Source organism: Podarcis pityusensis, assembly GCF_964106645.2.
Source record: "Podarcis pityusensis genome assembly, chromosome: 5".
Taxonomy (NCBI): domain Eukaryota; kingdom Metazoa; phylum Chordata; class Lepidosauria; order Squamata; family Lacertidae; genus Podarcis; species Podarcis pityusensis.
In genome coordinates, this window is record NC_138032.1 from 69,922,488 (window position 1) to 69,938,528 (window position 16,041).

Consider the following 16,041-nt stretch of genomic DNA (forward strand, 5'->3'; position numbering starts at 1 on the left):
ATTTGCAATTAAATTATCCCCATGATTAGAATCTGTTCATATTATATTTGCATGTGTGTTTGTCTATCCTAATAGATAAAGAAACAGATGAATAAGACTATGGAAGATATGGCCAGCACCTTAAGTTTCTTGAAAGAAAAAACAGGTTATGTCAAAATCCTGCCGGCAAAAGGCTTGAGCCAGCCAGATGTGCTGAAGAAGATGAAAGAATACAGCTCTATGGGTATGAGTCTGAATGCATACTGGCACGTGTCAATCAGTTTCAGCATCTGCTCTGCTCTGCTCCAGTGCCAATGTTAATTAATAAGCAGCAGCAAATGGCTGTGTATTACAAATACTTAGCCTTCATTCTCAATTAATGATGGAAGCATAGTTCTTGGAGAAGAGAACAAAATAAAAACCCTGCCACTGTCTCATAAAAACGAAGTAATGTTGTTAGTTGCATGAATATGAGAAAATACTAACTTGACTTAGAAAGTTTGGAGAGCTCCTGTTTGGAGGGGTGTAAAACCTGATTTTCATGATTTCTCCTTGCCATGTATTTTTCACAAGTGTTGGACATTTCTCTCTTCCAGAAAGAGGTTATTATAAGTTTGGGTCCCATTCTGGAGCATGAATTCCTGCCACCTGCTGTTGTAATAGTAGTAATAATAAGGATATTAATAATAATAATATTGTGAGTTATACCCCGCTCATCTGGTTGGGTTGCCCCAGCCACTCTGAGTGGCTTCCAACACATATAGGTAAAAGGTAAAGGACCCATGGAGAGTTAAGTCCAGTCAAAGGTGACTAAGGGGTGTGGTGCTCATCTCGCTTCAGGCCGAGAGAGCCAGCGTTTGTCTACAAACAGCTTTCCTGGTCATATATATCAAGTAAATCAATAGTCAATAATCCATTTGAATCCAATAGTAAACAGTAAAATCAGCAAATAAAAACTTTACAGTTCCATGGTTAATCATTGCTTTTTAACAATAGTTTAAGAGTCAGGCTGTTTGCAAATGCTTAAAAACACCCATGCCTATCTTCTGATAGTTGTCTCTGACAAAGGGTGTCTTAAAACCCCGCATTGCCTTGTTTTTACCTGCCCAAAGTCTGATATGAGGTCAGGCGAGCGGCAGGTGGGTGTGACTTAGAAAAAAAAACAGCCTTGTGGGTCAGAAAGGGAGACCTGCTGGGCCTAATTCTGCATGCAGAGTAAAGGTTCCCCAGCTCTGTGCTAGACTGTAGTTTTAATGTTGTCTCCATACACCGTTGTGTGAACAGTCAATCAACTGCAGTTTTGATCGGCAAAGTGCTTTTAAATATGACGGGCGGTTTCTTGTCTCCGTGCTTTCAGGTGAAGTAAACTGGGAAGACGGGAAAGTGTCTGGGACAGTGTACAGTGGGGATCAGAAACTCACGGATCTGCTTGTGAAGGTAATTCAGTGTGGTAATAGCTATATATTTATCCTTCGGTTTGTTGAAGAAGAAGAAGAGGAGTTTGGATTTGATATCCAGCTTTATCACTACCTGAAGGAGGTAACAAGCGGCTAACATTCTCCTTTCCCTTCCTCCCCCACAACAAACACCCGGTGAGGTGAGTGGGGCTGAGAGACTTCAGAGAAGTGTGACTAGCCCAAGGTCACCCAGCAGCTGCATGTGGAGGAGCAGGGACACAAACCCGGTTCCCCAGATTACGAATCTACCGCTCTTGACCACTACACTACACTGAATGCGTGTGTGCAATTTTTTATTTTTTTAATGACTTATTTTAAATGAAGCAACTTCTCATTTTGTATTTTTTATGTTGTGAACTGCCCTGTGCTCTCTTCGGGTGAAGGGCGGTATACAAATTAAATAATAAGGATAACTAATTCTCCCTGTAATGAGGCGTTCTATTTTGAAGGAACAGGAAGGAATGTGAAGTGGAAAACAAATTGTGACAGGGGAAACCCCCCCCCCACTTGTGAGTAAATGAGGTTCAGGCAGGCCAGTGAAGTAGGTGTACTGGTTAGGGATCACACACATTGGAATTGGAAGCAGAAATTCCCCTGAATTTATGCCCTGTGAATCATTTCAAATGTATTAATGTGTCTTGCTCATAATTGTAAGATGTGGTTTAGCTATGACATGCTGTGACTTCCAAGCATTAATTCAGTTAAACCTATCCTCCCCCCCATGCCCAATGGAGACAGGAATTGTATGGAAAAGGTGGAAGAGTTTGGTAGACTCTCCCTGCCTCTCCCACAGTCAGTTTACAATGAGTTTGCTTAAATCATTTTATCATGAATCGCTTCCTGTGAAACACACCTGACGCGATTCTGCAATGAGAGCACGCATAAAAACATTTTCAAGCTTCAGGCCGGGATACAAAATCTCCGCTTAAAAGGCTTGTTGAAAAAGAAAGGTGTTTAATAGTCTTCTTGACTCCCAAACAGTCCTCTGTATCTCTTTTTAAACTTGTTTTCCTTCCGTCACAGAAAATAAGAAGGAAGAAATGTCATGCTAGCTCTGTAGAGGCACCTGAGCCCCATGTGATTAGAATTGCAGGAGAAGGGCAGGGCTGTGCTTGCTCCCTTACTCCTCTGCAGGCCCCCCTCAGAGGTCCAGAGGGACCCTGGGCTGCTTCTGGGTTTCCCCAGAATCCCCAGCCACGATAGGAATGGATGGCGACACCTGAAAATAAAACAAGGCACCAAAAGAAGAGGGAGGCACGAAAATATTACAGTTCTCCACCTTTCAACATGCACTCGATCCAACAACAGCCACTGAGTGGTAGCGCTTTGTTTATAATAATCGGCCAATCTGAGTTCACTGTAGTCAAGCCATGTGCCATCGGAACGGATATATTTGTCTTAATATTTGTGAACATTTTAAACTCCGAAATTTGATAAAATCTGTATCAGGTAGCAAAACAAAACAAAACAGTCTCTTGTCAAATCACATAATTTTTTTGCTTCCATTTGCAGCTCTAAGATGAGCATGTTTGTCACGTTTTGGTCTGATTTGCTCAGGAGCAAGTGGTGAAACTTACCCACAATTCCAAAAAAAATAGCAAGGGCCTACCTTTGAGCTTGAAGCCCAGGTCATGTGGTCTTCCTGGCCCTGCCTCTGATTGGTTCTGCTCCTCTGCTGCATTTTGCCGCCTTGTCCTACCCCTCTCCACGCCTTGGGTGGGAAGCCTCCTCTGTGTGTGCATGTAGGCTTCTCACATGATTTAGCCTAGGGGTCCCTGCTTCAGACTTTGCAGCCAAGGTGTGGATGTTGGCGGATGCATGGAACAGGTAGTGTCTGTGACGTTGAGGCCACCGAGCATAGCTCCACACGGCACTTCACACAGCTACCATCACGTGAGACGTAACTCGTATTCAAAGCTTTTGCGGTGTTTGGATGATGAGATTGGTGAGAGTATGCAAAGCATTCTGGGACTAACTTTATAGCAGAGAAAACTCCACAGTGTCCTCCTGCGATTTCTCCGAAACCAGTCACCTTTGGTGGATGGGGAGCGAGGTGACTTTCTCCTGTACATAAGAAAACAGTGCAGCATCACCTTTTCAGGGTTTACTTTGGAGGAGCTATCTCACCTGAGCCAATTTTCTCCCTGAAGGTTTATGAGGAATTTGCATGGAGTAACCCGCTTCATCCAGATATATTTCCGGGCGTGAGGAAGATGGAAGCAGAGGTCGTGAGAATGGCTTGTGCGCTTTTCCATGGAGGGCCCAAATCTTGTGGAACAGTAAGTAACACGACATGAGTCCCACTAGCTTCAGCCAGTGTATTTGTGTAATTGTTAAAAGATCCACTAGAGAAAAAAGTGTGTGTCTTTTTGCCTTGTTTCCAAGGGAAGCTGCATTTGCTTTGGGTCTAGCCAACTCTAATGAAATTGTTATTTTATTTATTAGAATATGTATATAACCTGCTTGATGAAAGAGCTGCCTAAGCAGTGTACAGATGAAATTGTAGACAAACCGCAGCTGAAATCCACAAAACAGTTGAGAAACGAAACACCGTTAAATTTTGTTAAAGTTTGAAAACAAATTTTACGTAGCTAAAATACAGGTAGCTAAATTATATGTCTGTGTAGGCAGAACATATATAAGCTATCCTGACAATTAACAGCTGTGCTGGCAAACTGGTGACACAGTGGACACCAAAGGTAATTAAGAAATTGTGGACAGCTTGCCAAATACCTTGGTAGTTATGCAGTCCTATTCATTAACCTCTTTTCCAAGTTACACGCTGCTTGGCTAGTTAGTTTACATAATGTCAATGGTTGACCTGTGCAGGCAGTGAACTTGCTTGCAAATGTAAAAAGCCTTGTCATTTCTAAAGAGGACAACACCAAGAATTGTGGGTGTCCAGTTTTTGAAAAAGTCAAAATTGAAAGAGAATTGTGTTCTCCACCCCACCCGTGTGTGTGTGTGTGTGTGTTATCAGAGCAAGTTGTATGTAATAAATATGTTGGGTGAAAATTGTGGTTGGTATTTCAGCAACTCATATGTTTAGTAGCAGCATCTTCTATATGCTGTAGCCAAGAAGGTGAGTGAATAGGCAGGAGTTCCTTTGGATCTAATGTGGATGGTGTTTGTTGCTGGAACAGTTTAGGGTCAGTAAGATTCATTCATTCATTCACTTTATTTGTATACTGCTTTTCCACACACACACACACACACACACACACACACACTTCTTAAAGCTGCTTACAACAAAGAAACAGAGATGCATTTCAAGCAAACATTGCAAAAACTTTCATAACATAACAAAATAATGCAATAGCAATTTCATAACAACCTAGCAAAACAAAAATAATATACAAAATAACCACATTTCAATACTGTAAATGAAACAAGGTTAAATGACATGCAGCATTCAATAGCAAAAAGAACAAGGGAGCGTCACAGTTTCACTTTAGATCTAGAAAAACACCCCCTGTGGTTTGACTCAGTGACCCTCTCCTGCAGCCACTTGCAAGGTTTGCAAGAATAAGGGGTGGGGTGGCAGGAAACACCCCCCCTCCCCAATGTTGCTAATGAAGATATGGGATGAGAGGCCTAAATCCAGCAGAGATTTAGGCATGCTTAACCCCATTAATTTTAACTTTGTGTCGCAGTTAGCCTAGGGTTTATGACCCTAGCAATGCAGCGTCCCATTCTATAAACAGTGTTTCTCCAACTTGGGTCGCCAGCTGTTATTGGACTACAGCTCCCATCATCCCTGACCATTGGTCCTGCTAGCTAGGGGTGATGGGTGTTGTAGTCCAACAACAGTCAAGCTCTGCATACAGTCAGTCTGTTAAATTCAAGAGGCATTGTATGTGGGCCAGGATCTGGGAACCCTGGCTTTCAAAGCTGTGAAACCGTGTATCTCACCTATGCCAAGAGGTGATGGGGAGGGGAGAATGGATGCCATAGATGGACTTGAAACCAACTGGACATTTGTTTGGCTACACATCTGTACTAGGTCAAGGGCTTGCCTTTTGATGGGTTCACAATACCGTTTCCAGTTCCTGGACGTACATGAACTTGCAAGATGTAATATTGCCATTCAATATGCTGGATGGTGTTAATCTTCTAACTCCATGTAAATAAAAGCTATCAGAAAAACTACCAAGAATAAAAAAATCTGTTCTTCTTTAGCCTCCACTGTGTTCCTTATGAACAACGAAACCAGCCTCTAGAGTTCTACTGCTAGGATGCTCATCTGTGCTATGGACTTAGACTTATGCAATAGTTATCCCCTTTCTCCAGGGAACTCTGGGAACTGTAGTTCACGAGGGATAGAGAAGGCTAAGGGTCTCTTGCAACCAGCACCCTCACCATACCACATTTCCCAGGAATCACTGAGGAAGCCACGATGAATAAAATGCAATACATCTTAGTGATTAATGTAGATATGCCCTAAGTTTGCCTTTCACAGTCATCTGCGCTGATCCAAAAATACCTTCTGTACATTGCCTGTATTCGCAGGTGCTTCTGTGCCTCATGTACGTTTTTAGGAATGTGAGTGTGGGGTGAATAATAATAATAATAATAATAATTTAATATTTATACTCCGCCCATCTGGCTGGGTTTCCCCAGACACTCTGGGCAGCTCCCAACTGAATATTAAAAACACAATACAGCATTGAACATTAAAATCTTCCCTAAACAGGGCTGACTTCAGATGTCTTTTAAAAGTAAGACAGTTGCTTATTGCCTTGACATCTGATTGAAGGGTGTTCCACAGGGCAGGCGCCACTACCAAAAAGGCCCTCTGCGTGGTTCCCTGTATCCTCACTTCTTGCAGTGGGGGAACCGCCAGAAGGCCCTCGGCGCTGGACCTCAGGGGGTGGAGACACTTCTTCAGGTATACAGGACCTGAATGGGAGATCAAGGATAAAATTCCAGTTTTAAGTACTGAGGCAGCTGCTCTTGTCCAACAGCAGATGAAAATTGCCAAGTGACTTCTCTGAAAGAGGCTTATTTGTGAGGAGGGCTGGTCTTCTTATGTCTGTGGGGCTGAACCGGAGACTGTTGTTGTGCAGTCTTGCCCACCAGTTGAGGCAGAGTGCTTCCAACTAAGCAGCGGCACACTGAAACCACTGCTCTCGGTGCCCAGTCACCGGCCGTGACCTAGACTGGGTAAGGCATTGTTGCTAAAGAAGCAGCAGGCTCCCAGGCAGTGATGTAAGGAAGCGAGGGTTGTACTTTCGTGTGCTCGGAGACCTTATTAAAATTAATTTCTTGCAAACTCGTCTTGCAGGGTTAGCATCGCCTTGCAATCCTGTAGGGAAGGAGCTGCCCACAGACAGTGAAACTTAGGAAGGAGGTTAACAGTTCAAAGGACTTAGAGGTGTATGGCTAGAGGTTAATAGAACTCACTTGGAGCAGAAAATACGACATGGTGTTTTGAGGAGGCTGTGTGGCATAAGAAACAATTCTTCAATGATATGAATAGTTGCTTGAATAGCTGCATATTTGTTGGTGGTTAGCATTTACTTCGCATTTCCTCTCAAGGGTTAAAGGTCTTCACATACATTCTCAATGAATGCTTACAACTACCCTGTAAGACGGGCTAGTAGCCTTCTTCTTGTTACAGGTGTGTGTGTGATGCGGCAGCTTGGTGGGATCATCACAGCTCATTCTCTTAATCACGAAGCCCCATTAGGTCTTAGGAGCCACAGTTCCATTTTGCACAAACGTACTGACACCACACTTTCAAAAGAGCCTAAATACCATTTAACTGAATCCATGCAGACTTAATTTGCTGGATTCACCAGTGCAGCCTTTATTTGCTTAGTTAATTCTGTTTGACTTTTGGCAACATAAAATGGGTCCTTCTGCACTATAGAGAGAAAAAGGCTTACGTACAATTAACAATTCTTTTTTTAAAAGTGGTACAGTCTTTGTTAATTGATTATTGCCATGCCTGTCAATATATCTTCTTCCTCCTCTATTCTTGCTGTAAATTTCTGGAAGCAAAAATGTGTTTTTGGAATTCTGAGTGTCCATTTTTTGTTTTGTTTTTTACTTGAGAGTAGAGCACGGATACTTCCATTTCCTAATCTTTTAAAAAATGTTTTTCTTGATCTATTTTCTCGCAGTATAGAATTGTTGAGTTTCAAGGCCCTACCTCAGTGCTTGGGCATGGCAAATGTTTATCCTGAGGCTTAATAATGATGCCTGATTAATGAAAACATAATTAGGCCATTTCCGTGTGCTCTGGTTTCTGTCACGAAGTTCCGTTGCGCCAGAAGCGGTTTAGTCATACTGGCCACATGACCCGGAAAACTGTCTGTGGACAAACACCTGCTCCCTCGACCTGAAAGTGAGATGAGCGCCGCAACCCCATAGTCGCCTTTTGTCAGGAGCTCATCCTACACTTGAGTAGGACCCTGGCAGAGACACATGCCCAACTGGCATGTTCTCTCCCTCCTGGTTGATCGTTTGGGAGCTTCAAAAGCTTTCTTCAGCCGGAACATCACAGCGACCGATGCCAACAGACATCGGCACACTTAGGGATCTGCAGAGTCTTCACAGCTTGTGTAACAGACCTCAGCAACTCAGCATTTTGGCTAATCTACTTTATTTACATATAAAACACACATGGAACACCGCAGCATGGCTCCCTCTCTCTCTAGCATCAAACAGCAAAGAGAAAGAACAAAGGACAATAGTCCCACGTCACGGAACACAGTAACACAAACATCCTGTCTCCGTCATTTCCCACTTTGTGGAGTCAAACGTACACCGTCATGTGATAGACAGCAATCCCATGACTGCAATCATGGAGCAGGAATTCTAACACTTTTGACTGGACTTAATTGTCTAGGGGTCCTTTACCTTTTACCTTTAGACTCTGGTACTCCTAATACATGCATGCTGTGGAGCTCCTTCTTTGCTACTTCCTTTGTAGTTGCTTCAGAATTTTTTTAAGCCCACGGAGTTTCACTTCACAGCAAGTTTACACAACAACCTTTTTATGATTCCTCCCCTTGGGAGGTGCATCATAGAAACCTACCTCAGCCAACCCCCGCAAAACCAAACAACTTACCCTTAGATCTCCCCCTGCCGCTGCAAGCCAGCTGCAAGCTCCCATACTTCTGTGTCCTTCACTGACACACTTACTCTAGTTGTTAATCTAAAGAGAGAAGACATGCCAGAGATTTTGCCATGAAATGTTTGTAAGAGGCATGGAATGTTTGCAGAAGTGTGTCAGTGCAAGAGCAGGAGGAACAGGGAGAGATGCAATATGATCCCAACCCTTTGTAATTAATTTCCTGAAATTAAAACTTGCAAATCTCTGCTGCCTTTGCAATCTGCTAGCACCCGCCACTCATCAAAAGTCACTGAGCCCAAGCATCTTCTACCTATTACTACTCTTCAAAGAAGGTTCTTGAGCTGTTATGCTAAACAAAGAAACTAAATGTGGTGAAGAACTGTAGCAATATTCTTATTGCCTGACCCAAGGAATTCCAGGGTGACTTTGCCACATCTACTGCGCCTGGGCATATTTTACATTGAGAAATGGGGAGCTTTCATTTTTAGTCTCCTCCCTTGCAACATATGACCTGCCACCTCTGATTTATTTTCAGAGGCCATGCACGTAGGCCTTATTGGCATTTCCAGCCTGTAATGGAGCCAATTTTCCACGTGACTTTCAAATGCAAAATATATTGCAACAGTGAGAAAAAGATTAGGGACAACGCACAGTCTGAACCTCTGGTGAAAACTGAAAGCCTGCCAAGTCATAAGAGCAGTCCCACTGTTCTTACCCATAAAGAATTAATTGCCAGTGGCGGCATTTTGTTTTTACCAGAGGTTCAGGCTATGTGTCGCTCCAGTTTTGCTGTGTCTGTGGGCATAGATGTGCTGCCGTCTTGTGGGTTTCCAACCAAACTAAGAGGATTACATGCTTCTGTTGTACTGCTCTACCATTGTAACAAACTTGACATTGCCTCTTGTGCTTGCCAAACCATTCCCACTATTACCAGGAAACTATCCATGATCTTTAATCCCAGAACCAAATGATATTCCTCTTGGTCTCTCACGCACCCTTTCTGTCTTCTGCAGAGTTCAGAAATGCACATCTTAAATGTGCTCTTACCTGCTCAAACTGGCAACATTCAGAATAATCTTGTCAAGAAACAAAGTGAAAAGGAAAAATGAGTAAGGCCAATTTTTTTGCCCAGCTGTTCTGGGGGGTTTAATAACTAGATATGCACTGGAAGCAGAACTTCCTTCTCTCCCTCGCTCCTCTGCCTCCCAAATGTTGATGTATGTGCTATAGCTTCCATCAGTGGCTGTGCTGGCAGGTGCTGATGGGAGTTGTAGTACAACATATGGAGGGGCACCAGGTTGGGGAAGGTTAGTATGAAGATTTCCTGTCAAGTAATTTCCCTACACAGAACAGGACAGAATAAAAGAGGAGTTTATTGTATAGGAAATGCTATCTTTGGTGTGTGTGTTTTTTTTTGGGGGGGGGAGATGACACCCCATGCTTCCCTCACTTGCAAATAAGCCCAGCCTTTTCTCCCCAGACACATGCCATGCTGAAATTCGCCAGTGCTTTACCCAAATCCCACTTGGGAAGAACAACAGCACTGGGATAAGAATCTTGCTGAGCAGCATACAATTCCTTGTTGGTGTTTTCACAGCTGTCCGGCTTCTGCTAAAAACAAACAGTGCATCATCTGTTCTTTCTTTGTTAGAGGGATAGGGTCGGGAGTGAGGTATTGACTTGTGCAATGACAGTTTGCTTTCTTGGCTTGTGTTTTTTTAAAGGGAGAGGAATCAAAAGGATGAGGGCTCTTACATTGACAAATTGTGAGCTATATATTCCAAGGGGGTTACAGTGATTCTGAGAATTAGTAGGGAATTACAGGTTTCACAGATAAGCCATAGGTGGATAGCTCAGTTGGTTAGAGAGTGGTGCTGATAATGCTAAGGTTGCAGGTTCGATCCCTGCATGGGGCAGCTGCATATTCCTGCATTTCAGGGCGTTGGACTAGATGATCCTCAGGGTCCCTTCCAATTCTACAATTCTATGGCAGGGAGCTGATTTAAATTTGTACTTGTTCAGTTGGACTTTGTGGTTTCATCTTGCAAGTAATTTTTTATAGTGTGAGTTATTACTTCTGGCGCACACCCTTTTTTTCATACGCCCACAATATATGTGCCTTTATTATTTGTCATTTATTTTTAAAAAAAACATATCATTCGCCTTTCCCTATAGTAAATGCACTAAATCTATTACATTGACCTTCAGTACTGGCATTGTGTTCTCATGAAGTTTCCACAGCTGAGGCATAGTTGTGGGTAGTTCAACTGTAATAACCTCCCCTGAAGAATCTTGGGACGTGTAGTTTGTTGAGGATGTTGAGAATTCCCACACAGAACTACACACCCCAGGATTCCTGGCAGAGGAATATTAATATTAAACTGGTTTGTAGTGTAAATATACCCGCTGTTGCCCAAGTGCCATAAGCAGTGAATTTGAGATTTGCTGCATGAGGCTTTTTCTCCCTCTCCTTTCATAGAAATGGTTCTTGTTTATTCATATGCCATGTACTCTAGAGGTGCTTAAAAATAATCATAATAGGCTGTTGTTTTGCTGTGGAATGCCAATGTTATATGTAGTGGAACTGACAGATTAGCAAGGAAGAGTTATACCCTCTAAACTTCCTTCGAGAGAGAGTGTGTGTATATATATATAAATATATGTGATAAGACATCTCTCCTTTTCCCTTAAAATAGTCAGATTCTTGAGATAATGCATTCAACTTTCTTTCTTTTTTGCAGACAGAATTAGAAAGATATTCCCAGACGTTGTCTGCTTCATTTTTTGCTCGTCACGTTCTGAGCTTCCCCCCTGTATTAGAGGAAGTCAGCCAGCTATACATGCTTGAAAAGGCTGTCAGCTGTTGCTGAGTCACCTGGCATTGGCCAGCTGCCCAATATATTGCAAAAACCAGAATAAATGTCGTGTGACAGTGATTCATACAGTCTTAAGGAGATAATAGTCTACACTGGAAGGTAACCAAGACAGTGTTATATAGGCTAAAGTTGACATCAAAGCTTTAAGCAGGGGTCTGAACGTGGCAGTTCTGCAATTGTGCTCAGTAATGGACTAGACTCTCATTTACATTTCTACTGCTTATAAATTTTGGATTGTCCCATGAAGAGTGGTCATAATCTTCAAAATACCACAACTCTGCTCTTTTCTGATATGCACAGTAGCTGGAATGTTTGGAGACGCTTTTGCACAAAGAAGTTAAGAAAGAGTGGCTTGGACGCTGGATCCCATAACACCAGGCCACCACCACCAACAACAACAACAGCCGAGTCTCTTAAGCAGATTTCTCATTCATCTGTCTCCCTTTCTCAGATTACTTCAATGTCTCTTTGGGTTTATGTGTACCAACAAGTCTGGATGCAGAAAAGTCCTTGCCACAACTGCTGTCATCCGTTCCTCTTTACTGGAAAGGGTTTCATTGTTGAATATATATATATATATGTATGTATTCTATATATATATATATATATATATATATATATATATTCTATATATATATATATATATATATATATATATATATATATAGGAATATATATATCCCTGTAGTTGGAAAAGACCTGCTGCCTACAGGAGCTTTTGTAGTTAACATGCTGATAGTCCCTTTGTTCTGTTAGTGCAATTTGTGTGTGTGGAATTCTTCCGTTGTTAGGACAGGGCGTTGCATCTCCTTGGCTTGATTTTGGTGTTGCTGTGGCACTTACATCCTCTCCTGTGATGTGTGTATGTGCGTGCGTGCGTGGGTGTCTATATTTGTGTGTGTGTGCGTGTGCACTTCACACTCTTTCAAGGTTTTTAATAACTAGGGACTAAAATTCACTTTCCAGTATAAGACGGTACTTCCATTTGTATATGGTCATTTAAGTGTGTCTGCTGTTTTTAATTCCTTCTTAACAGATGACCTCTGGTGGGACTGAGAGCATCCTGATGGTCTGTAAAGCTTACAGGAATTTGGCTTACGAGAAAGGAATCAAGCATCCAGAAATGTATGTAGCCCATTAGCCCATTATCCCCCCCCCCCCACAAAGTAACTAATCACACCCTTAATATAGGAGGTTATTTTCATTAAGCATCTTTTTAGACCGGTCACTACTTTAGCTTTTCATATGCTGGGCCAATACTGTTGATATTTTCACCCCCTCCCATTGCAAGAATCTCCTGATCTGATGTTTTGAGAAAGGAGGGGGCGGAAACTGCTCTTCTACTCTTCCGCTCCTGACTGCCTGCCTGTGTGTGGAGACAGTCTTATCTATGTAGTGACTAGATGGCTGACTGGGAGATGTAACACTCATGCAAGCCAGTAGTTCTTTAGTTTGTAGTAGCTATTAGAAATAAAAGGAGTTATGCTTCACAGCTAGCTTCTGCGTTATTTATACTCTGCTGAGTCTGGTGCTCACAATGCACAGTTGTGGGTCCAGTGCACTGGGACCTGCTTTCCAGGACTGGAAGGTCTCTGAAAGTGCTCCAGTTTCCTAGTCCCATCAGGGCAGAACCAGTTATTGAGCCCAGTCGCTGACATCGGTTGAAAGACGTACTGACAAATACTTTATACCGAAGAAAATGGAATCAAAAACTAAACGGGAGGGGTAACCAAACATGGTTCCCTGCAGATGTTTTTCGGACTCCCAACTCCCATCAGTCCCATCCCCTATGGCCAATAGTCATACTCTGAATTAAACTCTGAATTCACTGCAGAATGGCAAGAATTCAAAAAGCACAACTTTGAAATCTCTTCTAAATGCACCCCCCCCCAAAGACTTTTGCTTATCTAGGAGCACTTTGGAGTTCGGTTGTTGTTCATGGAAGAATAAACTCTCAGTGGAGGCAGAATAATAGGATCACAAAGTTGGAAGGGACCACGAGGATCATCTAGTCCAGCTCCCCCTGCAATGCGGGAATCTTTTGCCCAATGTAAGGCCTAGAATCCACGACCCCGAGCCCTTCCATTTCAAAAGCTGCCTGCCATGCAGAGGGTGGTGACTGTTGTTTGTGACAAGCCAAATGCCCCACTGGGCATACAGAATAACTTGTGCAGTTTTCCAAACTGTGGTCTTGTGTGGTTGCTGTTTTTTTAATAGCAAAAACAACTTATCAGAGGTCCATGCGATCCATGTATTTCTTTAAGTCCCCCACATCTCCCAGGCTTTCAGGTATATATCAGTTTATTTTTGTGCAGACAAGGAGGGGATGAAACAGGAAAGATACAAATCACAGGCAACTACAAACGTTTTCTGAGATATCTTGCTATATCTGTCTTCCCCAGGCTGGTTCCAGTGAGTGTCCATGCAGCATTTGATAAAGCAGCTCATTATTTTGGGATGAAGATTGTGCACATTCCATTGACCAAGACGATGCAAGTGGATGTTAAGGTATTGCTCAGATATTCTCAGACCTCTTATCAATAGTGACTCTGTAAAGTATTGAACATCGTTGGGCTTCCTAGGACAGGGTTCATCAAAAGGCCCTGTATCCCAATCATAGTTGCAGGCCTGATGTGCCATTCTGAAGACTGGTATCTAATAGAGCATCTTGACTGCCTGATCGTTTCCTCTTGATTTTTTTCAGGCAATGAAGAGAGCCATTTCCAAGAATACAGCCATGCTGGTCTGCTCAGCACCGCAGTTTCCTCATGGAGTCATGGACCCAATTGAGGAGGTCGCAGAGGTAACTACCTTTGTGCCACTTCAACCTGAGATATACATTGCTTCCTGTGGGGGGGGGGAGGGAAGAGTTGTTTTCAACACACAACGTTTATCCCTCCAGCCCCCTGATCCATAGCTGATGAATGGAAAACCCAGCTGCATGTACGGATCTGGCCTCCTGCAGGGCATCATGTGTCCATAAATACAAACTCGCATCACTTGCAAAGTGACTGCAATATCCTGATGTAACTGAGTGCAGCTCCACATCTTTGGAAGATAGCAAACGGTTCTGTTACCATACCTTCTGTGGTCTTAGGCCAGGGATCGGCAACCTAAGGCCTGCAGGCCACAAGCAGCCCATGGGGGTCGTTTAAGCGGCCCATGGACCCCCACCGCCCACTCAGGGACCCCCACTCCCGCTGAGCAGAGTGGGACTGTTGGCAAAACCTGTTGGTGTTTCGCAACTTTCTGACTAGTTGCAGGACCTTAGCCAGACCTAGCAGAGTAAACGCAGAATCCACGGAAGCAATTGGCGACTTGGCTGCAGACAGGATAGACGAAGAAGGAACCAGGAACTTGTAGTTAGGTGTTTATTATATACAGTGGACTATTTACAGGAACAGAACACGGATCTTTTGCTAGCTCTCTCTGACACGACTCACAACTCCTACACTGGCACACAGAACTCTGAACTCCAAACTCTGAACTAACACATTCCAGTTAGGAGGCCATTAATTATCACTCCCTTGAGATAGCTTGACAAATCAGGGAGCTGTCTCCATGTCTCTGTTATCACCAGGCAGACGTACTCCTTCACATGATCTTCTGGCTGTCTGCCAAACCTTAACTGACTCTGTGCGAGTAGCTGCACGTACACAGTTTCCCAAGAGGGACCGCCTTCCGTGACGCTGGCCGGCTTCCCATTGGCTGCAGGAAGCCCCTGCAGCCAATGGGAAGCTGTGCACACCTCCTCCGCTCTGGAAGGAGCACTGGAAATAGCGTTTGCACATGCATGCACGCGCACTCCAGCCCACTGTGGCGTCTGCGGGACCGTGAAACGGCCGAAGCCACAAAAACTTTACTGGCCCCTGGCTTAGGCATTTCAACTGCTCCCTCCTCCTTGCTGCAATGGAAGTTTTCACCAAGTGTCACCCGCACTAGCAAAATTTATGACTTGCTGAGCAGATACCTGTGTGGGCTCAGCCCAGGAGAGAGAGCGCTGTGTGTTCTGGCATGTGTGTCAGCTGTAGCTCTTGGTTAGAAGCATACATTTACATTGTACATGCAAATTTATGTAGCCAATTTATGCTCCAAATCCTGCCCTGGGCATTGGGGTGGGAGTCAGGCTGTACCTTAAGAGAGGGGCTTCAGCTCAGTGGTGGTGAACATGTTTTGCATGCCAAATATCCCTGCTTCAGCCTCCTGGCATCTAGGTAGGAACGGCAATGATTTTTGCATCAAATTCTGGAGAACCTCTGCCAGTCTATATAGAGCTAGATCTGACTTGGTATAAGGCTGTGCCCTACATTTCATACTGCTTAAGTATCCTGTAGTGCGAATACCCAGCATGAGCTGTTCAAGCATTTAGTTGGAAGTTGGAGCGACCTTGACTTTGCCAGCAAAAGAAGACATGATCAAAACACGTCCCTCACAAGGTCCATTCCTTGGGATCAGTTTTGGATTTGAAGCAACCTTGTATTGATACAGATCTCCCCGTTCCTTGACTTCATGAGGATCAAAGGGAGGATAACAGTTTGGAAATTACAAATAGAAGGACTTTTGGTAGACACTACCAGAATCTGAAGCCACTGGTCAGGGCCTCCTTGCTTGTAGAATGGTGAATTTTGCATCTTTTTGGGGAAGAATG

At 43.5% G+C, this 16,041-nt stretch overlaps 1 protein-coding gene across 1 annotated transcript in view; it reads left to right on the forward strand.

Annotated features, from left to right (window-relative positions):
- SGPL1 (sphingosine-1-phosphate lyase 1) overlaps positions 1 to 16,041 on the forward strand; it is a 37,172-nt gene that overhangs the window by 13,076 nt on the left and 8,055 nt on the right. The window contains exons 4-9 of the mRNA XM_081004726.1: positions 76 to 223; positions 1,337 to 1,416; positions 3,587 to 3,715; positions 12,430 to 12,518; positions 13,796 to 13,901; positions 14,098 to 14,196. Of these exons, the coding sequence (XP_080860852.1) occupies positions 76 to 223; positions 1,337 to 1,416; positions 3,587 to 3,715; positions 12,430 to 12,518; positions 13,796 to 13,901; positions 14,098 to 14,196 (651 nt within the window). The remainder of the gene's footprint in view (positions 1 to 75; positions 224 to 1,336; positions 1,417 to 3,586; positions 3,716 to 12,429; positions 12,519 to 13,795; positions 13,902 to 14,097; positions 14,197 to 16,041) is intronic.